At 40.7% G+C, this 23,487-nt stretch overlaps 1 protein-coding gene across 4 annotated transcripts; it reads left to right on the forward strand.

Annotated features, from left to right (window-relative positions):
* The first annotated feature begins 1,749 nt into the window (after window positions 1-1,749).
* Window positions 1,750-23,111, forward strand: CFAP221 (cilia and flagella associated protein 221). 4 transcript variants are annotated; one of them, XM_068195309.1, is made up of 24 exons: window positions 1,750-1,905; window positions 3,428-3,609; window positions 4,036-4,136; window positions 5,079-5,165; window positions 5,268-5,363; window positions 6,251-6,351; window positions 8,455-8,558; window positions 9,464-9,581; window positions 10,048-10,168; window positions 10,249-10,360; window positions 10,580-10,688; window positions 11,437-11,524; window positions 12,635-12,724; window positions 13,592-13,687; window positions 14,875-14,965; window positions 16,579-16,706; window positions 17,145-17,225; window positions 17,641-17,748; window positions 17,866-18,021; window positions 19,571-19,729; window positions 20,108-20,202; window positions 20,729-20,818; window positions 21,020-21,139; window positions 22,651-23,111. In XM_068195309.1, the coding sequence occupies exons 2-24, from the start codon at window positions 3,474-3,476 to the stop codon at window positions 22,772-22,774; spliced, it is 2,511 nt and encodes an 836-aa protein (XP_068051410.1). In that variant the 5' UTR covers window positions 1,750-1,905; window positions 3,428-3,473; the 3' UTR covers window positions 22,775-23,111. The 4 variants fall into 4 exon arrangements, with proteins under 4 accessions (XP_068051410.1, XP_068051408.1, XP_068051411.1 ...); XM_068195307.1 differs by having other exon boundaries at window positions 1,751-1,905; window positions 9,464-9,623; XM_068195310.1 differs by lacking the exon at window positions 22,651-23,111 and adding an exon at window positions 22,030-22,093 and having other exon boundaries at window positions 1,751-1,905; window positions 9,464-9,623.
* Window positions 23,112-23,487: the final 376 nt, after the last annotated feature.

Here is a 23,487-nt window from a genome sequence, read left to right on the forward strand (position 1 = left end):
AATCTGAGGGTTTGTTGGCTGATAACCCACTCTTTTCACCTACCTTTTCTACTCATTTGCTGCTTCCCGGCAAACTTTACGGAGTGCTTCTCCAGAAGTGCGTCATGTTCACACCCTCTGATGTGGAAGCACACATGGTTTTAGGTTTGCACTCAGCTGTCACTGTCCAAACAGACTGATGTACGAGTGAATTGTGAGGAGAAATATGCTCTATTTTACTTCTATGTTAGAAAAACTGAAGGTGAACAATTTTATTCTTAGAATATGTAAGGAAAAAACTCCTTGTAGAAATAATTCTGGCTCTCTATATTAAGCCTATATTTAAGACATCACGTCAAGGATATAGGAATAGTTTTTTCTAACCATAAGCATTTACATCTTACTGATTATGGGAACTATGTCCTGGGATCTGACTTTTATGATCTGAAGCTTTTCTTAGTTATGTTTTTATCCAAAATGAATGTTGCACTACTTTTGGACACATTTTACCTTTGTGTTAGAAAAACTGAAAACAAATTATTTTATTCTTAATCCAGATCACCTGTCTGAAGGGGAGAGGGGGAAAAAAAAGAAAGAAAACTTTGCTTTCTTTGTTTTCCCTTCTCCCCTGTATCCATTTAGGTAAAAAAACCCTCATAATTTATGTGTGATATGAAAAATACACTGAAGAAAGGTTTCCAGGAGTACTTTCCAAGGGATGGCTCTTTAATGCTGAAAGCAAGTCATAAAAGTGGGGAAGGGAAAGGAGAAGGGAAGGAAAGAGAAAACGAGGGATTTTTTAAAACAATATTGTAATGAACCTTTCAAAATCTGTTTTAAACCAAGTAAGAACAATTTATGCGTTGATAGATGAGAGATTTTAAAGGGAAAGAAGTGCCTGTGCTCTGTCTGCGGCCGCACTGTGAATCCTGAAAACGATGCTTACTGGGGAGGAAAGAAAAGAAAAAAAAAGAAAAAAAAAAAGTTGCTTTTTTACTCTCTTTTTTTGTTTTTGTACTTTCGCCGTCAGAGGAGCTGGAGTGCCGCTGTGGGCATCCCGCCCAGCCCAGCCGCGAGCGGTGCGGCCCAGCGCGGCTGCCCCGTTGCCGAGCGACCGCCGCGGGGCCGCCGTGAGGGCAGGGCCGGGCCGGGCCAAGGGGCTCGGGGAGGGCTGGCAGGGGGAGCCGGGCTGTGCCGGGGCTCGGGGAGGGCTGACAGGGGGAGCCGGGCTGTGCAGGGGCTCGGGGAGGGCTGACAGGGGGAGCCGGGCTGTGCAGGGGCTCGGGGAGGGCTGGCAGGGGGAGCCGGGCTGTGCCGGGGCTCGGGGAGGGCTGGCAGGGGGAGCCGGGCTCTGCCGGGGCTCGGGGAGGGCTGGCAGGGGGAGCCGGGCTGTGCAGGGGCTCGGGGAGGGCTGACAGGGGGAGCCGGGCTGTGCAGGGGCTCGGGGAGGGCTGACAGGGGGAGCCGGGCTGTGCAGGGGCTCGGGGAGGGCTGACAGGGGCCGCAGGGCTCTGCCGGGGCTCCGGGAGGGCTGACAGGGGGAGCCGGGCTGTGCAGGGGCTCGGGGAGGGCTGACAGCGGGAGCCGGGCTGTGCAGGGGCTCCGGGAGGGCTGACAGGGGCCACAGGGCTGTGCCGGGGCTCCGGGAGGGCTGACAGGGGCCGCAGGGCTGTGCCGGGGCTCCGCGGGGGCTGACAGGAGGAGCCGGGCTGTGCCGGGGCTCCGGGAAGGCTGGGGGCTGTGGCAGCGGCAGGTACGGGTTGCGTGCACAGCGATGCCTTTTCCAGCCTCTTGCAGCTGTAATGGCTTTGCACCGCGTCCTTCGCTGTGGTGAGGTGTGCGAGCAGCTCCGAGACACGAGAAGGGATTAGAAAGCCCGGGCGCTGACAAGGAGAAGGGTGGTAACCTGGTCTGAGGGCATTTGGGGTGAGTTTTGCCACGGGCTCCCAGGGTTTCACAACTCTCTTGGTGGCTTCACACACACACACAAAGTCTTGAAAGACACAGCTGTCGTGGAAAATTTAAGAACATCAGGTATTACGACATTCCAGGACCGTAAGGACATGTCCTGTATTAGCCCTTTGAGCAACACGCAGTATATTATTGAAGTTGGTGAGCCATGATGGCATCATCACTGTAAAGTATTGAAAAGGTTACACCAGGAATCCTTTGAGAAGACTTATGTCTGCCTACACCTTTTCCAACCTTGCATTCCTGATGCGGAATGCTGACCAGGAGAAAGAGCATGGCAGTGGTATAAATTAAAGTTGAAGAACACAAATGGAAAAAATGTAAGCCTTATCCTTATGTTTAGAATTTTTTTTTTGGTAGTGTTTTTTGTCTGAGTTTGGTCTTGCTACATCAGAGGAAATTTACTGTTGTACACAATATTGCAGCTCCTCTTACAGGTTTTCTGTTGTGAGTGGAAAATTTGTGCTCGGTGTTTCTGAGTGGAAAATATTATGAAGGCCAGGGTCCTGGTAGCACATTATTTTAAGCTTCTTGCTTATTTATTATTTAATACTGTACAAAACCATAAATCAAAACAGCACTTTATGAGCTTGAAGCACCTCTCAAGTTGTGCCCGAAAGATCTAAAGCAGACTGGAAAATCAGACAAATACCAGAGATGAGACCATAAAATGTAATGGAAGAGGTGGAGTAATGATTCAGTTTTGAAACTGTTGAGTGCTGCCTGCTTGAGGGCTGAAAATCCCAGCATGGCTTTTGAATTCAGTATTTGTTCCAAAAGTATTGTGTCTTTGTCTCCATGCAGTTCTTCAGTTCATCCAAGAGCCAAGGACTCTGTGTGCTCTATTTATTAAGATAATTTCTGGTGGATGGATCATGCCTGGTGTCTTTATTATGTAAAATTTGCACTTGTCATTAGAGAAGTTTATATTCTGATAACTCTGCATACTTAACAGAGGATCTGTAATGCCTGTGGCTTTCTGTGTTTACAGTTATCTTCTCTGAACAAATGACCCAGATGATGCTATCCAAACAAAATATTCAAATGCCAGATTTCTTATCCCTCATATTAATATTTAAAAATTAAAAATTAATCTGCAAGTTAACAACTCAAACACCCAAGAGAGATTGAAAGAACATGTCTGCAGAAATCAGTTCAGATAGTGGAATCAACAGAACCTGCTCTCTTCCTCTCTGCTGGGGGACATGAAGGAAGACAGAGATGTTATACACAGACCTGAAAGGCAAATGTCCCCAGCAAGCCTTAGAACACATGCCCAAAGTGCTAGGCCTTGCAGTGGTAGCAAGGTTTTCTGGAATCCTTCTCTCCTTGTACTTAGCACACACAGAGTAATCTACTTCAGCAGGGAAAAAAAGCAGCTCCCTCTCCTAAATGTTTTTAGGCAGTTTTAGACAACAGATAGTACCAATGTGGAAAAAGATATTTTGATCATTATGTTGTTTTCATTTGACCACAGACACTGAGGAATTTTAGTGCCATTGAGGGCCTGCTTCTGTCCTAACATGGACCTGGTTCAGTCAGCCTCCCCAGACATCACGGTCACTCGGGGGTCCTTGAAGAAAGTACCCAGTGTCCTGAGTAGCCTCGTGGAGGAGCCCAAAAAAAGACATGCTGTCCCCAATCACCTGCTGGAATCAAGTAAGTTCCTGCTCTCTGACTGTTCCCAACCTTGTGGTAATTCTAGGACACACTTGGCTTGGTTATTTTCTTTGCAACTCCCATCCTGTTGCTTAAATTGCAGCTTCCTGAGAGCCCAAAATCATGGGAGGGGTAGTCAGGAAAGAAATAGTGACTGTGCTGATCCTGGCTGACCCTAAAGTTTTGGGTGGCTTGTTGAAACCATGATGCCAAGAGATGAACTGGTGGCAGGATCATGGATCTGCTGGGGTAGTGGGTGGTGTCATAACTTCCCATTTATGAATTCATGCCTGCTTAAAAGGAGAAATAATACCTTTTTAATTTTTCCTTGATAATAAATCAGTATAGCATAACTAGACTGCTTCAATGCAAGTACTACTCATGTGTTTTTCTGGCCTCTTTTTCCCCCTGTTTTGTGATCTATAGAGATTTATTCAGAACATCAGAGGAGCAGAGTTGTACAGGCTGAGCCTGCTGTGCTACACTATGGAGGGTATGAAGTTGGAAAACATCACCAACAGATGCTGGTAAGTTCTGGAGCAGGGATCCCCTTGGGATTCATAAAAGGACAGCAGAATCTGAGTTGACTTCTTGTGGTCATGAGGCCTTTGGCCTGTGGAGTGCTCTAAAAAGCAGCACTTAAATTCAGTGCTCATGTGGTAACAAAAGAGATGAGTACCAGGCTGTGAGCACCACTTTCCTTCCCATGTCTGCATTAGTGTTAGTGGTATGTGACTTGCACATCATGAATGAAGGATTTGGACTTTAACCCCTCGCTTTCAAAATGTCCTTGGACTGTCACTGTGTCTGCAAACGTGTTCACTCATGGGAAAGTTTTGAAAGCACCTCTGGTCTTTTGCCAAGAACAATTTATTCTGAGAAAGGAAATTCTATGCATAGGCTTGATTGCCTTTCCTTGTGAATGGTTTGGGTATTTTCTACTCTCTGCTTTCCCTGTGTGCTTTTGTTGCTCATGTTTTAAGTGTGTTGAGACAGAGGTTAGTTATGTTGGACTAGGTTCTCTGAATGTAATGAAAGTAAACAAGTGTGGGAGGCTTTGCAGGCTGAGCTGTAGCTATCCAAAAGTTTGTTGGTTATACACCAAAACAGAACCATGAAGTATTATGCAATTCCTGATTTTTCAGACGTCCCTAAAAGTGATCAATAAATTGTTTGTTCCAAATAAAATATTAGTTCTTTTGCACATAAGCAAAACATCATCAGGATTTGATTCAATAGTAGCATCTTATCCTTGGTTAAAATTTGTGACTTGTTTCCAAAGAATAAAGCAAGATGTAAATTTTGCATAATTTTATTTTAAATTCAGAGCATATTTAGAATTATTTCTGCTAAAGTAAAAATTATTACTTCTTGCTATGGAAGGTTTTACAAAAAGTATAGTTGGCATTCTTAACTGACCTCTTATATTGTAAAGTGTTTTGTGGTTTTTGTGTTCTTTTGGTCTACAGAAGCTGATAAATATTTCTACCAACGCAGTAAACCTTCACATAATACCACCCCAGACGATATATTTTCAGATCAAATACAACAAAACAGTAAGTGTCAGAAAGTCTCCATACTGCTCTTTGCATGCAGCACAGGTTTTGTGCCACATAAGCTTTTACATGGCTTCTATCTTGTTTCGGGTCATTTTCTAGCACCGGCTTGTCCCTGGTTTGTCCCTTGTGGTTACTGTTGATTTTTGCCCTGATGAATGGAGGTATTACTATGACTGCATCCGAATTCACTGTGAGGTGAGCATTCATTGCAAAACATACTTAGAGTTGTAATGGAATGAAACAAGTATTTGAGCATGATGATAATGATAAAGGTATACTTAATCTTCTAGAGATTTATAGATTTATTCCCAGTGAGTCTTGATTGGAGTATTTAACTTATAGCATTAAAATTTTTTCTCTGTAAACATCCCAGAGCAGTAGGCAAGATTATATGACTTATTCTGCTATTCTTTGCCAGTAGATCAGTCTTTGTGCCACATTGATGTAATGACTTAGCTGAGCAGCTCAGAAGAGCTCTAGAAAGTTGCATAAAATCAGGAAAGACAGAAGGATACTGAAAGCAGGTAGAATATTAATGTTCTGAGGTACAACACAGTGATAATCTTGAAGATGTTTTATGCCCACTTAGTGGCCAACTACTAGAGAAACTTTTTATTTCCATAACAAGCTGAGAAAGTTGGGGCTGTTCAACCTGGGGAAGAGAAGGTTGCATGGAGACCTCATAGCAGCCTTCCAGTATCTGAAAGGGACTGCAAGGAAGCTGGAGAGGGACTCTTCATCAGGAACTGTAGTGACAGAACAAGGAGTAATGGGTACAAATTGAAAGACAGGAAATTTAGGTTAGATATTAGGGAGAAATTATTTACTGTGAGGGTGGTGACACACTGGAACAGTTGTCCAGGAGAGTTGTGGATGCCCCAAGCCTGGCAGAGTTCAAGGCCAGCTTGGGTAAGGCCTTGGTCAGCCCAGTCTGGTGCGAGGTGTCCCTGCCAATGGCAGGGGGGGTTGGGACTGGATGATCCTTAAGGTTCCTTCCAACCATTAACATGATACAATTCTATGATTTACTAATTGTAAGATATAAATATTTGCACTTTGTTTGTTTGTTTGTTTGTTTGCAGGGAGATGATACCTTAGTTGTTCCCATGCATGCTTACCCTGCTATGAATGTTGTAGAATTTCCATCATTTATAAATCTGTCTGATGTATCAATTGGTCAGAGGTGAGTTAAGGACAGACATTTGTCTACATTTTGCAAGACATGTCCAAACCCTGAAAAATCCCATTTTCCTCTATTCATACAACATAATGTCTTGAAAGCCTTAAGAAGCTCAGCTACCATCTGGACTGCAAAATAATTCAGTATATGAACTGTTTCAGGTGCACATTCACTGTGAAGTAAATGCTGTGCAAGCTAAACATATATGAAGATGGGGCTGGTTACTTTTGCTTCTTGTGTTTAAAAGTATTTAATGAGCCAGACTTCATCTTACTTTGTCTATTGCATGGATGCAGCACTGACTGTTCTCATGAACTAATCAGTAATAGTCGTTAATAGGAACTGGGAAGGGGAAGAGGAGAAGGCAGATTCTGTTTATTAGGGCCTAGTTGTGCAGTATATTTGCTATATTAGTTGTACTTATGGTGATTTGTGTTAGTGTAAAGATTTGAGTGAATTCTAGGAAGTGAAGGTCATAGCAGATGGTTTTGTCTTAGCCTATGAGTTGAAAGTAACTCATGAATTTTACTGAAGCACAGAAATATGAATAAGGAAGGGACATACAAGAAACATGCAAAATTCTGTAGTAAAAATGAGCCCAGCATTGCAGAATAACATTTGTGTCTTTTGTTTGTTTTTCTAATGCCCTTTAGTCTGTTAAACTTCAGTGAATCATAACATTGCAAGTTTTTCACAGGACTGAACATAACTCCTGATATTCTGGGGCTTCTAGGCATGATGTGATTCTGTTATTTGCTCCATTTTAGTGCTGGAGTATACAAAATTTTCATATCTCAGAATACAGAGAAGATATTAGAAAGAGAACAAAATGTAATTTTAAATAACGAGAATTTTTTTTCTTTGAGCAGGGATGCTCAAAGATACTCCTGAGGAAATTTGGAAGAATTCCTGAAGACAAAACTTGTGGTTTCAAACCTTAATTTTTACCAGTATTTTTCAGCAGTAAACTATTAAAAAGTTTCTAAAAATGAATGCAATGCTTTCTGATATAGCTGGTACTTTACAGAACCCGAAAGAATTTGGGCTCAATTCATAGCCGGTGAACTCAATGGAAATACTGCTTTTTACTTCCATGAATGTAGGATGAAATTGATATTCTACCACCCACCATTCTCCTTAGGTATAGAAGGTCCATCAGGCAACAGGTGGCATATTTGGCTTGTTTTTAAGGCACTGTGGTTGCTGTTCAAGCTGCACTATCCCCTAAAACCAATTGCCTGCCCGGTCTGCCATTGCATCTTCTTTGTGAACATGCCATAGTGAAGCAGAGAAAAAAGAACTTGGCTATTATGGCTTATTTTTTTGGGCATTTTAAAATGTGCTTTCCAGAGGAGCACTGTGTGTAACATGCATTCTTTGCTAATCAGCAGGGTAGATTTCGGTCAGAGAATTGACAAAAACCAGAAATAAGCCTGCGTAAATGGATCTTGATTTGCAGGGTGATGAATGGTGGTGCACCAATGCTTTTGTGTCTCAGTTTGGTCTGTGAAAACACTTACATGCAAAGGCAAGACAGGTTGAAAAGATGTGTGCTGATACTCCTCACACAACCTGCATGAGACATAAAGGGCTATTCTGAAAATTAGGCCCCAGCACCATTATTTCTGCAGTGGTTAAAGTTTAGTCATTCTGATGTGTTGGAGTTTTCAAGACTTTCTTTTCTCATCGTCTTTCACAAGGAGGGCCATGGGAAAAGGCTGATTTCTGGCTCTGTAGTCATTGTTGCTCCAATTTGCATTGTTTGTACTTGCTAGATATTACAGTCTGTAAGAATTTGAGCATGGGCATAAATAACTTACAAAAAGTAATTTTTAATTTTTGTATAATCAAATTCTGTATGGGTAGGAGAAAGTAATGTCCAGCATTCAAATCAAGATATAGCTCTTATTTCCTGGGGGGATGAAAGATCTGAAATATTTTGCTATTTTGGAACAGTGAGAAATCATGATTTTCACATTAATAAGTAACCCACCTTTCTGATTGCAGGTAATTTAGTGTGTGGTGTGTATAATACAGTTTCCCAGCTTGTAATTGATGAACAACTGTACATTGAATTAACATAATTTTTCCTTTATCTCTTTTCAGTAAGGAGTATGTTATCCCATTGCAGTGCAGCTGTCCCATAGATTTTGAATTCCACATTGATATTATTCAGCCTCACAGAGCCTTCACTGTCCAGCCGACATTTGGTAGACTGACTTCTTTAAAATTCTAAATGTTAAATCTGTATTTATTAAGTGTAGTTACTTGTGATGGTGTATTCAGTGCTGTACAGAAAAATCCTTTGCCTCAGGCAAAGCTTTTGCAGGTAAATGCTGCCAGTCATTTTCAGCCTCATGGCAAATAGCCATCTTGGCGGTAAGTTTCTTTAGGCAATGCCCAGCTTTGACAAAATACAGGATGTTCCAAATGGTCGGTGCAGCCTTTATTTTCCCAGAAGAATATCCCTGAAATAGGGTCACCCCAGTAAAACTTAAGTCAGAAATCTTGGTAGTCTGAAACTATGGCTGAAGGCCATCTAAGGAGCACTAAAATGTTTCAGCTCCTACTCAAAGCCATTGTGCTCAGAGTAATCATAGTATCATAGAATCACTTAGGTTGGGAAAGGCCCTGAATGTTTAGGGATAAGAATGGTGATTAAAGTATTTGAGCAAATAATGGAATAGGTAGTAAGGAAATAAGGTCAAGCAGAGACAGGTAATGCATCAAATCTAGATGAGTACCCTAGCTTGGAAAAGCACAGAGGAATATGTTTATAAATGCTTTGCCCATGAAAGCAGAAAGTGCCAAAGACTTAAGACTAACAGATGCAAGTGCAGAATTTCTACATATAAACAGGCAGTCATTTTCACAGCAGTATGAAATATTATAGCCCTACTCTCAAATCTCTCTGCTCTTGCAAAATATCTTCTATTATCTGGCAGCAAGACATAGTTTTTGAAAGATGCTTTGAGACCGGAAAGATTTTCCATGCCTACTGCCATCCACTCAAAGAATTAAGTTGTTTTAAAAAAAGTAGCCAAGAATGAGTTCTAGTACACTTAAGTGGGCTCATGTTATATGGACTCTTATTGTTTTTCTCCTCTAATCACAGGAATCATTCCAGCCAATGGAAAAGTCAAAGTAACTGTGAAGTATTCCCCACTTGAGTATGGAACAGCACAAATGGCAATGCAGTTACAGATTTCAGAGTTTCACTCAAAACCCCATGTGTGTGTATTCACAGGAACATCAATACCACATCTGGCTCTGATGTATGTGTGGCTGACTGGTCTTTGAGTGTTTTTGCCCAATTCTAAAAGATAACAATGTAACAGGATTTCATACCATTTTGGTATGATTTTTTTAAGTATTGGTTTCTTTGGAGACTTAAAATGCACTGAATTAATTCTACTGTTGATACATGTACCTGCTTTTTTACAGTGTTTTATTAGAATAGCCTTAATCTACATGAAATAAAACAAACAAAATAAATATAATGAGAAGTTATATATCCTGAAAGAAATGTGAGCATCCTCAGCTTCTATCATTCCCACTCATTATTCTTATTGTTGAGGCCTTGCAAGATGCAGGGGGTTTTGAGCCTTTTGGACTGTACTTAAATTTTGTGAAAAAGTTAGACTTCTATGCCATTTAGAGAGTGCTTATGAAAGGAATATGTGTCCTTCTGACATGTAGAAAAGAATATTTTGATGAACAACAAAGTCATCCAGAGAAAAAGGCTGTGTCTGGAAAACCCGTGTTGTGGAGAAGAGACCGGTTCAGCCAACTACAGTCGAAGCCTATTCAAAAACTAAAGGTGTGAAAAGATAATAATTACATTTCTGGGCTGGAAATCTTCCATGTTTCTGTTTCTTCCTATTAATTTATATCTCATAGGAAATTGAATACCAGAACCTCAGATTCCCCACAGACTTGTCAAATCCGTATGCTGTAGCTACTGTTTTGATTCAGGAACCAGGCAAATTGAAGTTAAAGGACATAAAAAAAGGTAAAGCAATTAAGCAGCATAAACTTGGTCTTAGCGTTATTTGTAGCCCTGATGAGGAGCTTGGCTTCAGAATTGCTGAGGTGACGTGACTGCTGTTTCTGTGAGAACTCTCACCTTAGCTTTATGGATTAATGGGTACAGTTATCTTAATGGATGTTTTTCCCAATTCGAAATCCAATATAGACTGAGGTGTGATATGGCTTTCTGATGTTCCTGCAGCCCTCTCCCAAGGCAAAGAAGGAAAAAAATCAAGACAGATGAAGGATGCTCTATTTCAACTAAAAGTCAAACAAAATGTTCAGGAAGAGGAAGCAAATCATCTAAAGTGGTAAGTGTTAGTTAACCATGTTAATTAACCATGTTAACAAGACTGGAGCTTGCCACAGGGACTTGCTTAACCAAGGCCTCTATGAATGATGTATACAATGTCCAGTAGTGCAGAATGCTGCCATTTTGCGTCCCGGTATGTTTGGTTTAAGCCTAAATTACTGCTGTTTTATTTAATTTTTTTCTCTCCTGCTAAGAGCAGACTCAATAGTAATCCATAGTAGTACCCAATGAGGACTTTGATTACCTTATTGTTCCGTTCAAAAAGAAACCTGCTGAAAACATGGTTCACCTAACATTTTTCTCAGGCAGCTGATCTTGTGCCCTCGAGGGCAAAGGAAGATTTTGTCATGGTTGTCAATAAATTGAGGCTAAAATGAATAGTGGAATAAGAGCAGAATTACACTTGGAAGTGTTCAAAAAACATGTAGATGTAGTACTGATAGTTGTGGACATAGTTTAGTGAATTGTTAGGCAGTGTTAGGTTAATGGCTGGACTCTAAGATTTTAGAGGATTTTTCCAACCTTAATGATTTCATTATTCTATTGTACATCAACTGGTGCAAAGCAGAACACAGTTGGATCTTTAAGCACACGATGGTTTAATTTGAAATCCACAGATCATCTTATACACTGAGTGTCAGGGACACCTATGCACCTCAGGAAGCGGGGAGTAAGTCTGTTAGCCTTTGAATAAAGCAAACTGTGCATTAAGTAAAGCATTTTTCTTGTCTCCACTGTAAATGCAGGCAAGTTCATAAGGGAAGTGATCCAGTCTCTGTGGAGTTTAAAAAAGAGATTATTGAAAGCCGACAAAGGGAAGAAGAGCAATACAAGGTTAGCCTTTGATGTTTTTTCTGTAAATTTAAAATCAAACTTATACTTTCAGATTATGCAGTGCACTGTGAATTGTATCAAGCTCTCTACATGCTCAGTTTTTCTTTATTAATCAGTGCAAACCTGTGCTAGTTGTGCTTGTTACTGCAGTCACATCTTTGTTGTGCCTGTGCATCACTGTTTCAGGGGTGTTCTTATCTTGAAGGTAGACAGAGAGAAGGGTAAGGTGTCATCAGAAACGTAACAGTATTGCCTAAGTGAGTACATTTGCACCCAGCTACCCAGTTTCATCAGAGTGCCACATTCCAGCATAATCCTGTCAGCACCAAGGCCACATCCAACATTCTGTTTGTATTATACCTCTGAAGAGCTGCTATCCTGAATGGCTCATGTTCAAAGAGCTAGATCCAGTCAGTACTCCCACACAGAGCCATGGGGAGATAATTCATCAGGTTGCACTTCTGCATTTTCACCCTCTCTCTCCTTGGTTTCTTCCAGTCACTGCAGACTGTGGGTCCTCTTCCACAGAGGTGACAACAGCAATAAGTAATACTTGGCGGCAGGAAATATTTTTCCCAGTGTGGCACAGCCCTCAGGGACAGGTGGAGCCTGTCCCTCTTATCCTGCCTCCTGGGTATTCAAACAGCTTCTGGTATCCCACTGACTTCCAGCTGTTAGTGGGAGTGAAAGTATTTATACATAGGGTAAAGGTTTGATTTATACACTGAATTAGGCAATATAAAACATTAAATTTAATACTAAGAAGAAGGAAATGGGTGAAAAAAGATCTAAATTATGAGATTGATGTATCACTGAATTAAATGAAGGTTAACTTTGTTTAGAAGCACCTATATTCTAACCTGCTGATTTGGCTGTGTAAAGCAAACCATGTTTCATTAGGACAGAGATTTGATTGAAACTCAGACCTGAAAAGACATATTTTTACTTTGTTTGACTTCCTTAAGGGTTGCAATAATCACCCCCTAATAGGGAATGAAGTCTGTGTTTTGTTAAACACCGTCAGAGTGTTACATTGTGAGTTTCCCTAATTGTAATGGAGGAAATAATTCACTGGGTGCTTTGTGCTAATGTGATTTTTCTTTAAATTAGCTCCAAAGAGGAGATCCTATCATAGAACAGGAGTTTCAGAGGAGTGAAGTAGAAGTTTCCTTCAGACGTGTTACCCGGCATGTTGACCAGGTTTGTTCATATGTTTTTATAGCCTGCTATATGCATGCTAAATTATCACCTCCCAAGCTAACAAATAGCCACAGATGTTTGACACGGAATACTTTTCCTCCTGATATTCCTATTTCTGTGTCAGTGCCTTATTTGCCATTTTACTTTTAGGTAGGGCAAGCACCATGCTACATGCACAGCTCATCTTCTAAGGTTCTGATCTAGTATGAGAGTCAAGTGGAAATCTGCAGATCTAACCTGAGATTTATATTGCTTGTTTCTGAAAGATCTTTCAGGAAAAGCTTTCTCATGCCTCATTGTAAGGTTAAGAATATCACAAGATTTCCAGCCTTTACCTGCAGGTCAGATTGTCAGGAACCTTTCTGGTACTTAGATTTTTTTGCCCTTCTCTTTGGTGTCTTTCTTCTTTGGACATGTGGCATTTTTGGAGAAAGAATACTGGTTTTTCTGTGTGCCTGATTTGAATCCTTACAGTTATTTCAACTTCATGTCTGTGCCAGATAAAGTATGCATTTGATAGACCCCTGTCCTTTCTCTCTGCTGTCCAAATGCCCATGGGGTGCACTGAAGTCCTAGTCTGTGTTGGTCATTTGTGTGGATACAGACCATACCACATTATCTCTGCATTCCCCATGCTACATCTGCAAATACTTGGTGATGACCTCCCATTAAGCCCTGCAGTGAAGGCTTCTGGTTAAATGCCAATGCTTCAAATATTTTCACTGGACCAATTTCAGTATTTAGAAATAACATATGGATTCAGGCCAAAGAATGGCTTGTGACGGAGAAAATTTCTACCTTATCTAGTTGTAAAAAAGGATTGTCCTTTTTCTTTTATGTTTCCTTTTTTAAAAATACACCGTGCAGCAACCAAGTGTCCATCCCACATTCGACTTGCTCCATAATGACCCTTGGGACAGCAGAAAGAGGATGTTCAGGAAATTCCAACAAGCAGCATACAAGGTAAAGTGAACAACCAGAATGCAGTGTGAGAGCATGACACCAGGGAAACAGCACAAATGAACATGCAACCAGCATGTAAGGACTGATCACAGCTAGATAGGGATTTGGTAGTTTGATAAATATGCCCTTACCTCACCAGTAAATAAGGGTCTGGAGTAAGTTTTGTATTCAATTCATCTTTGATATTGCAATTGATACTAAACAAATGCAGATAAATTCAGATTTTTTAAAGTAAAATATAACTTCTGTACAAAAAAGATTTGAAAATGCATATAGAATACTGCAGCCAGTTTTGGGCCCCTAGTACAAGAAAGACTTTAATAAGCTGGAGTGAGTTCTGTGTAGAGCCACCAAGATGTTCAGGGCTTAGAGCACTTACTCTGTAAGGAGACAATCTGGAGAAGGAAAGTAGAGGGAGAGAACAGCACCTTCCAGCTCCTCTGAAGTTACTGATGATGGAGGATCTTTGCAATGGTGCATGATGGGAACATGGAAACAACAGGTAGAAATTCAAATAAGGGAGGTATAGACCCAGAAACTAAAGACTAATCAGTAAAATAATTTATTTCATTTGGTTTCAGTATTATCTTGCATCACCACTACTCTTTTCTCAGTAAATCTTAATGTAGCAAGTAAGATAGAAATGTCCTGCTCTTCTAGTGTCCTGTTTGGATATTCTTCAATCTATTCATAATTCTGAGGTCTTGAAATTAAATGCTCTTTTCTGTATTGTACAAATAAAGAGGTGACCAAATGGTCCCATCTGGTATTAAAACCTGGGATTCTTCATTTTTACCCTGTAGGGTATGGGCAAAAACACAGTGCAGGTTGCTTTTTACTCTCCTCATTCTCAGAGCTACAAATATTCATATGGCCCTGGTTAACTGACTGTATATGCCAGTAAACACAGCTGAAGGATTAGGACCTAGCAAAAAAGAAAAGTCTGATTAACCTGTAAGAATAAATTAAAAATTTTAACTGTATTTATTGTGTAATGTCATTATAGAGCTGAGATCCATTCTACATCTTTCCTTCCCATTTTCTCTGAACAGGAAACTATATTAAAAATTCTCAAATAGAGATGTCTGATTGAGCTCTGGAGAATAAAAACAAGTGTAACATATACAGTATTTCTATGGCTGTAAATCTTAGGGTGTTTGACTTAAATTTAAAAATCATTCTCTCAGATTTTGGTTCAGATTCGTCTAAATCGTTTATTGCTTCTGTTCCATGGACTGCCCAGGGAGGCCAGAGGTCTGGAGGAAGGGTCCGTGTCTGGTAAGGATTACAAGAACAAGCTGATATTTTGGCCATGGGCTATGATAATTCAGGTTGTGCTGCAGTGTGTCAGGTGCATTACATATAAACATAAAGACAGAGTCCTTAAAAAGGAGTCTTCCAGTAAGAAATAAAGTGTGACAAGGTAGAGGCATAGAGTGATTTGGATAGGATGGCCTTTAAAGGCCATCCAGTCCAACCTCCCTGCAATAAGCAGGAACATCTTCAATGAGAACAGGTTGCTCAGAACCCTGTCCAGCCTGACCTTAAATGTTTTCAGGGATGGGACATCCACCACCTATTTGGGCAACATCTTGTGTTTTACCATCCTTGTTGCAAAAAATTTCTTCCTTACATCTAGTCTGAAACTGCCTTATTTTAGTCCAAAACCATTACTTCTTGTCCTATGGCAGCAGGCCCTGCTAAAAGGTGGAAATGGCTGTAACCAAGATACTTCTATTTTCCATACACTTTATTTACCATGTTTAAGAAATGAAATTAACTATTCTTAGGAACCTTGCAGTTTATCTACTTAATAACAGGGCAGAAGCTGTGGATATTCCATCACTGGAACTGTTCAAGGCCAGGTTGGGTGGGGCTTTGGGCAACCTGATGGATGTCCCTGCCCCTGGCAGGAGGGTTGGACTGGGTGGTCTTTAAAGGTCCCTTCTAACCCAAACCATTCTGTGGTTCTGTGTGTAGGCCTGAGGAGCAATGAAAGGACAAATGGGACTGTGTGAGAGACAGGGAGATGAAGAGGTCAGGTAGAGCCCAAGAGGTGAGAGTCACAGGATGAGAGGAGCTTACTGCAGGAGGGATGGAAGGGGGAAAGACAACTGAATGTGATGAAGGCAAGATGTCTGAACTCAGTGAAATGAGACAGTAGGAACCATGAGACACATTGCCAAGTAGCCAGTACTGGGTTGAGTTTTTGACCTCATTGTTTTCTCATAGAAGTGTTTTTAATCAATTGGTTTGGTTTTTTTTTGTTTGGTTGGGTTTTTTTTTGTTTTGTTTTTGTTTTTGTTTTTTTTTAATGCTGAAATGAAAATGCCAGTCTGGAAAAGTCACTTGTTATTTAACATCATAGAAGAAAACTGACTTTGGATGGGAGTCACATTTGGGTAAATAGGAGACAGAGAAGAATTTGAGTCTCTTATTTCCCACTCCCTTGTAGACACACACTATTTGACAGCTCCTGAGACACAGTGTTCCATATTAGGCCTTTTCCTCCTTCTGCAGATAGGCACTTTTAATTCCCAGGATGCAGGAGATGCAGGAATGCTGCAAATAGAAGGTGTAATGACATTTAGTGTAAGAGAGGCCTCTGACTTGTCTCAGCTTTGCTGTGAACCATGATGGAAGGAGTGAGCTGTGATGTCTTTTTAGGAAAGGGGAAATGAAATCTGTCTGCTATTCAAGATATTGTGCTCATATCTTATAGATGTGACATTTAAAGTATTTAGGAAGTATTAACTTACTTTTTATATTAATATTACTAGACATCCTGGTTTAGGAAAATGTTAAATACATTTTGTGGCTTGATTCTATTTCTGAAGCAGTGTATTAAGATATATTACAAAATCTTAATATTTGGTTTCTACTCATGACAGAAAGCAGGAGTTTCAGCAGAGCAGAGAAGAGTGAAGAACATAAAGAGTTTTCTTCCAGAATATCTGAAGATCGTATATTGCCTTTTGAATTCCCCTTTTACAGTTCCCATGAACTACATAGTTATTTGGTAGGTACAGTAACTCAAATGTTAGTCAAATTTTAGAATTTTGTTGAAGACATTGGCCCCAGGGCTAATAGTCCTTTTATTAAAATTTCACAGTGTGACTGGTGTTCCGGGGTTCTAGCAAATTAATTCAAGACTTCAGATTTACTAAGCATTCTGCTGAAAACAGCAAAAAATATCTTTCATTCTCTTAATTGTAGCCTAAAATTGTGAGCAATACATTGATGCTCAGAGTTAGTTAACATCCATTCTTCAGAAGCAAAGAAAAAAATAACTGAAATACTGGGATCCAAAAAAGAACAATAGCAATATCAAACTGTATAAAATTAATATTTGCATAATTATTTCCATATATTTTCAATTAGCTGTGCTCATAGATTGCTGCCAATACAAAACAAAATGCCTACAATATTACTGGTTTTAAATACTGTTCTGTTTCAGGCACCTGATGCTCTTGGCCTAGTTCCTATTGAATCTGTAGACGTGAAAGTTGAACACATTCTTCCTTTTTACGACTTGAAGGTGAGTCAGTACAGCTCCCTCATGTTTCTCTTACCTGTGCAGTTAAATGATTCATTGGTCTCTGCACAGCCCAGTAAAAATGTTCCCTTAATAAGGCTTTATGATTAGCATGCTTTTATTAAAACCAAAGATCACCAGTTTCCATAAGTAACCAGCTTACAGCCAGCAATATTCCCCTCTCTTCACAGAGATTAATCATCTCAGCTGAAATTATTGTATCTCAAAGATCAAAGTCCTGGTGAAGTATGGGTTCTCAAAGTTTTGGTTATGTACCATGTCCTGGGAGAGTGCTCCAAGTGTCTTTTACTGTGATGTGATGTGTCCATGATAAAGCCAAATGTTCCACTCCATCTATGAGTTAACTGAATGTGATTGTTGTCATTTCCTGCAGCACATCTTTTTTCTTTGCACTTAGGTTCCTCAGCATTGCAACATTATGAAGTATCAGCCATTTTGTACGCACTACGCAGCTACAAGTTACAAACCTGTAAAACTTTCCCGACCACTGAGGCAGGGAGCCCAGGTAACAAAGTCACACCCAACCCTACGTTTCCACCATTATTTGATTGATTTTGCCTCAACATTTTATACTGAAAGATTTACTACACTCTGAAAATCTTTGATGTCTGTGTTTTTCAAGGATGAATTGATTCAAGTAGTTCCTTCTCCTGAGGGGCAGGTCTCTCAGAGGAAAGATTTTGGCAAAGAAGCAGCAGAAGGGGGTATCAGCCTATTAAACCTGGTTCCTCCCCAAGAGTTAGTCCACCCAACAGAGAGCAACCCACTTCGCATTTTTGTAAGTAGGAGTTGGCTTCCATAAAGAACCTAAGGAGCAGAAGTGTGCTTGTTTCACCAGAAGCCAGATGTGGAGTTTGTGGGCAGTTTTCTTACTCAGATTGGTTTTAAAACTATCCAGAGGGAGAGTAATCCTTCATGGTGCAGGCTCTGATAAACAGGAGTCACAGAGTTCATCCCACTGAGAGGGGTACCATTTCAGTTTAGAGTGGGTTTTGATCAGTTTAGGGGAGGGATGATAAGAAAAATTGCAGTGAAAGCAGAGAACTGGAGACTCTTCCAGTCAACCATTTCAGTTTAGAGGGGGTTTTGATCAGTTTAGGGGAGGGATGATAAGAAAAATTGCAGTGAAAGCAGAGAACTGGAGACTCTTCCAGTCTGACACTCCACAAATGGTCAATGATCGCGGGATTTCTGAGAACACCATGGCACCCCTCCCTTCTTCTCCATTTGTTTCCCCATTTGGATGTTAGAGGAAAGGCCATGATCTTAGCATCTCAGTCCATCTGTAACCTCACATTCTTGCCCAGGTAGGTCGGATAGGTGCAGTCTTTTCCTACTGTTCAGCTGAGTGGCTACAGATCTACCTAATCCTTGGGTAGACAGAAAAGTGAAGTCAAACTCTGGTCACATTGCATCCTGCTGCCTTACAGTTTCTAATGGTTTGGGATGCCTCACAGCATCCCAAACCACATTTCCAAGTTGTTAGGCACAGAGATTCAAAAAAATCACTGCCACTTGCATGGGAGGGTTTTCTCTTACTGTTGTCATGTAGACTGTGCTAGGTGGCACCAGCTGCAGGAGGTATTTCCCACAGTGCAGCACGGCCTAGCGGTCCTGAGGTGCCTCTGAGCAGTCAGAGACAGCTGTAGGGCTCAGTGCAGGGCTGTGCATGGGCACTGGCAGATCTCCCACCCAGCATGGCACTGTGCCTGCTGTGGGTGGCTCTGGCTTCCAGCCCTGCCCACTGTGCTGGTCTGGTGACCTTGGCATAACATCTATGATGTAGACTCGTCCTCCTCACATGCAGCCAGGACTCCAGTGGATGTGCTGATGAGATCCTCTGTGCATCTCTTTCATCCCTCTGTCATAGCAGTGTGAGAGCCAGGCACAGCTTGATCCCACACTACCCAGCACTGGGCTTTATCCAGAAGCAGATGCTAATGCAGGGAAATGGATGGCAAAATGTGAAGTCATGTGTGCTGTGGCTTCCACCATAGCAAGTCCATTTTCCCTTCTTGGATTCTGAACTATTCAGAGAATCAGCAATGGATTTCAGAGTAATTGGGCAATAGTTTTTACTTCCAGACTTGGAGACAACAGCTAAATTGCTGTATTTTAGACAGTAGGGAGCATGAATAAATCAGACAACATTGTAGGATGAGGGGAAGATACAGAAAGTGAAGGATCATACCAACCAGAGCAGTCACAGTAAGACAAAGCTGTGAATCTGGGGAGACTACATTAGTTGTAAGAACTGAATTTTCATTAATTAGATTTGTTATGGTACTCAGAACAATTTATTAAAATAGTCTCTTCATTATTTTTAGAACCCCATTCCAGGTTTAGTTCCATTTTTACTTCCTTTGGCCTATTGTGAATCAAATATTGAATACCATCTTTGTCCTCATCCAAAATATACTGTTACCAAGGGATGTCCCAAAGGATCCAGTATTCCAGTCACACAAAAGAAATTTCTGGATCACAAGGTATGGCCTTTTGGGTTTATTGTATGAGTACCTGTCTTGGGTATGTTCTTCTTGAGAACTTGCTCTAAGGAATCAAAATGGAAGGTGGAGTCATTCTAGATAGAAAATATTTTCAAATATAAATTATGCATGCACCTAAATAGTCAGAATAACTAATTCTACTTAGGCTTTATCCATGTCTCTTATTTATGCCTTCATGTTTCTTTGCTCTTTCCATGTGTTTAATGTTGCATTTTCATGTCCTTACAGTGATGGAAGGATCTTTGAAATATTCAGCTCCCCAGATTCAGTTGTCAGCCAAGATGCTCTGTCCTGCAGGCCTCTCTCCCTATAGCATTATGTATTAGAGGTCTGATTGTGTATCACTTGTCATTTCAGGAAGTGATTTGTGGAGTAATGGAATGGAGAAAATTCTCACCACTGGAGTATTCCACTTTTTCTAACATTCCCACATTGACAAATACAGTACTTAGGTAAGAAAGGATTTGAAAATACAAATCCTCTGTCCTCCACTAGTTTCTGCTGCCTGTAACTATATTGATCAGTCACTAGTCCCACAAATGAAAGTGGGCCTACAAGTGGAATTAATTGCTGCTCAGAAATCCAAAACCAACAGAAAAAAACTCCTACTGAGCTCCTAGAAGAGTGGATTAAGAGCAATATCATTAAAAGAAATGCCTAGCCCAGGAAGGAGAATTCCAGTCTGAGCTTTCAATAACATCTCTCCTGAAAGGTTGTTGACTCAGTCCTAGAAGACCCCAGGAGGTACAAACTCTGTCTGTCTGTAAAACCTTTTAACTTATGGACACTTGCACCCAGTGGTAGCCAGCATCTCTCAGGCTCACATTCCCTTATATCACAGCATTTTTGGTGTAGCCAGATTTTCCACAAATATTTAAAAGTATATCATCTTCATTGCAACTGCAACTGCTGTGAAGCTTCAAAATATGAAAATACCATTAGCAATAATGTATTAAACTAATACCATTTCCATCACAGGGATCCTTACAGTTCAGATATGCTTCCAAGAGATGTACCACCAGTGCTGAACGACTTACCTGAGAGAGACAAAGAGAACATAATTGACCAGTAAGTTTCTCCTCTGTTCTGTATATGCTGTTATTTACTATGTCTAAACCGCTTGTATGGATGTGTAAAAAGCTTTCCCAAGAGATCCTCAAAGGCAAAAGCACAAAGTCTCTTTTCCATAAAACATACTTTTGTTCTTGTTTGCTAAAAAATGCTTTCAAAAGGACCAAGGCAAATTGTTCATAATCTTACTAATTTTAGTGATACAGATGAAGCTGAGTTCAACATGATTCTTACTCCAGAGATGGTGAAAGCTGAATTTCCACAGATTGGGGGGGCACTCTCAAAAGAAGATGAAGAAGAATCACCAAAAATAGAAAGGTAGGTATATTTTGAAATTAAGAAGAGAGGAATGGAATCTAAAGTCAAGCATCCCTTTCAGAATTGCATAGAAAGTCATACTGAGATGCTCTAGGGGCTCCAAGTGGGATGCAGATCTAGTACTTTGAGCAAATTTGCACTGCAAATTCAGTCTCTTTACTTCAGAAAGCAGCTGTGAATGTGATGCATTGGCCTGGATCTCTTGTTGTGGTTATATCAGTATGATCTAACACTTGAGGCAGTTTGCTTGCTTTCTTAGAGATGTTCAACATTCTTGGACCAGTGACTTTTGCTTTTCATTGACCCTTTTGGTTAGATATTTATTAATGCTGGCAGAGAAAAGGGCCCTTAGAATTTCCCCCTGGCATGGTGCTTTTTCCTCTGTCTTTTCTTTTTTCTTCGTATTTTCTTTTTCACTCCCCCAACACACATCACAGCAGGCAGTGTGGGTGACAAGTGACTGCAGAGCAACACAGGTGAAAGTGCTGAGTTCTGACCTTGCAGCAAGTGAATTCATTTCTGTCCAACAGTCCCCTCATTAAACTGGTCATGATGTGGCTTAGATACCAGGATGTTCAAGATAACCTCAAACTTTCAGAGCTATCAAGAGATTTGAATGTCTGCTTTACTTTTAGAGGGGAATAATTTGATTGGCTCTGAAATCCCATTCAGCTGTCAGCCATTAAACTTTAAAACAGTGCTCCGTATTGTGAGGTCTCTGACAAAACACTGATTGCTGTCTAGTGATTACTACAGCGCTGATTGAAAAGAATTTGCTGTAAAAACGTATTGCACTCAGTGCTGGTTTTTACATTTTATAACGCTGTTTGTCAGAACATGGGGATTTGGGACAGCTTCAGTAACTAAAGAGTGACCTTTTTCCTCCACAGTGAAACAGTGCTGGATGATGCTTTTCCTGGCTGAGTCATTTTATAACCTTCTTTCTTTCTTAAATCTTAGATGTTTTCAGAAAAAAAAAATCAATATTAGACAATTCTGGGTATTGATATTTACTTGTTGAAATCTTCCCTATTATTTTGGGTTTGTAAAGAGGGAAGCAAAAATTTCTTAGCAAACAATGAAGTCCCAATCCTTTATGTTGTCACTGAAAGGTTCTTTGTTGTTATGGAGTGCGGGGGGGTGTTTCACTAGGTGACACATAAGATATTGCTCCTCTACAGCAGTTTCAGCATTTTTGTCCTGAAGGCAAATCAGGTTTTTATGTGGCTGCCCCTGTTCTGGCAATCACAGCATGTGTTCCTACATGGATAAAATGTAATACTCAGTCAGTTTGTGTTTACCTGTCAGATGGTTAACTTTCCTAACTGGCCAAGCCAAGAGTTAAGTGTTCTTTCCACAGTTTCACTACCTATTCAGTTCTGCATCAGTGATGGAATACCCTGTGTTCATTATGAGAAAAGAAATCGCGAGTGCAATTTGGATTTTGAAGACACTCTTAAGTAGTTTCCCTGATTATTATAAATACAAATGATGCTTTAAATTTCTTGCAGAGACCCACACAATGGTCCAGATGGACATTTTCAACTCCAGAACAGTGAGATGGGAGAGAAAATTCGAAAACATCTGGAGACACTGAAGCTGAAAGCACTTAATAAAACCCTTATTCTGGGATAAGAGTAATTTTACAAAGTTCATGGCCTGGCCCTGCTTATCCTGTTAATGTATGAGGCCTTCCCTGTCTCAGCTATATTTACTTTTGTTCAGTGAAGTCAGAAACTTCATATGCAAAGAGAAGAGAACCACCAGTAATGCCACCTCTGTCAAGGACTCTCACTGTGCTCACTACCCCAAAACCAAAAATTACTCCAGTGAGAAACCTCAGCTTTGCATCTGTTTATTTTGTTGTGGTGTTAAGGACCAGAAAATTTCAGTACTACCATGTAAATGGTTTGCTAATTAGTTTACAGGTCACAGTTTTCAAATAAAATGTGAAAAGACCTCATGAGCAAAATCTTCTGATTTTGTTTTTTTTAGTTATGACCTACCCTTGAATTTTTGCAGGTAAGTTGCTAAATCTCAGATGTGACAGTAAACTGCGGCAGAGCCCTCTTTCAGCCCCCCCCCAAACTGTTCTGCTAGCTCAGCCTTGGGGACTTCAGAGGAGCAGTGCCACAGAAACCAGGAGAGAGAGGCTCGTTTTCCAGGTGTTTATTCTCTGGTGGTATGCAGGAAAAGAGACCGAACAATGGCGGGAAGGTTTTTTATCTAGGTCTGGGTCTAGGGGGGCTGGAGCTATCTGGCACTCAGCCAATGGGGTCTAGCTAAGGTTAAGGGTCATTCGGACATTCCTATCTGTGGGGCCCAGCTGCAGGGCACCCACTGAACTG

Source organism: Anomalospiza imberbis, chromosome 7, assembly GCF_031753505.1.
Source record: "Anomalospiza imberbis isolate Cuckoo-Finch-1a 21T00152 chromosome 7, ASM3175350v1, whole genome shotgun sequence".
Lineage (NCBI taxonomy): Eukaryota > Metazoa > Chordata > Aves > Passeriformes > Viduidae > Anomalospiza > Anomalospiza imberbis.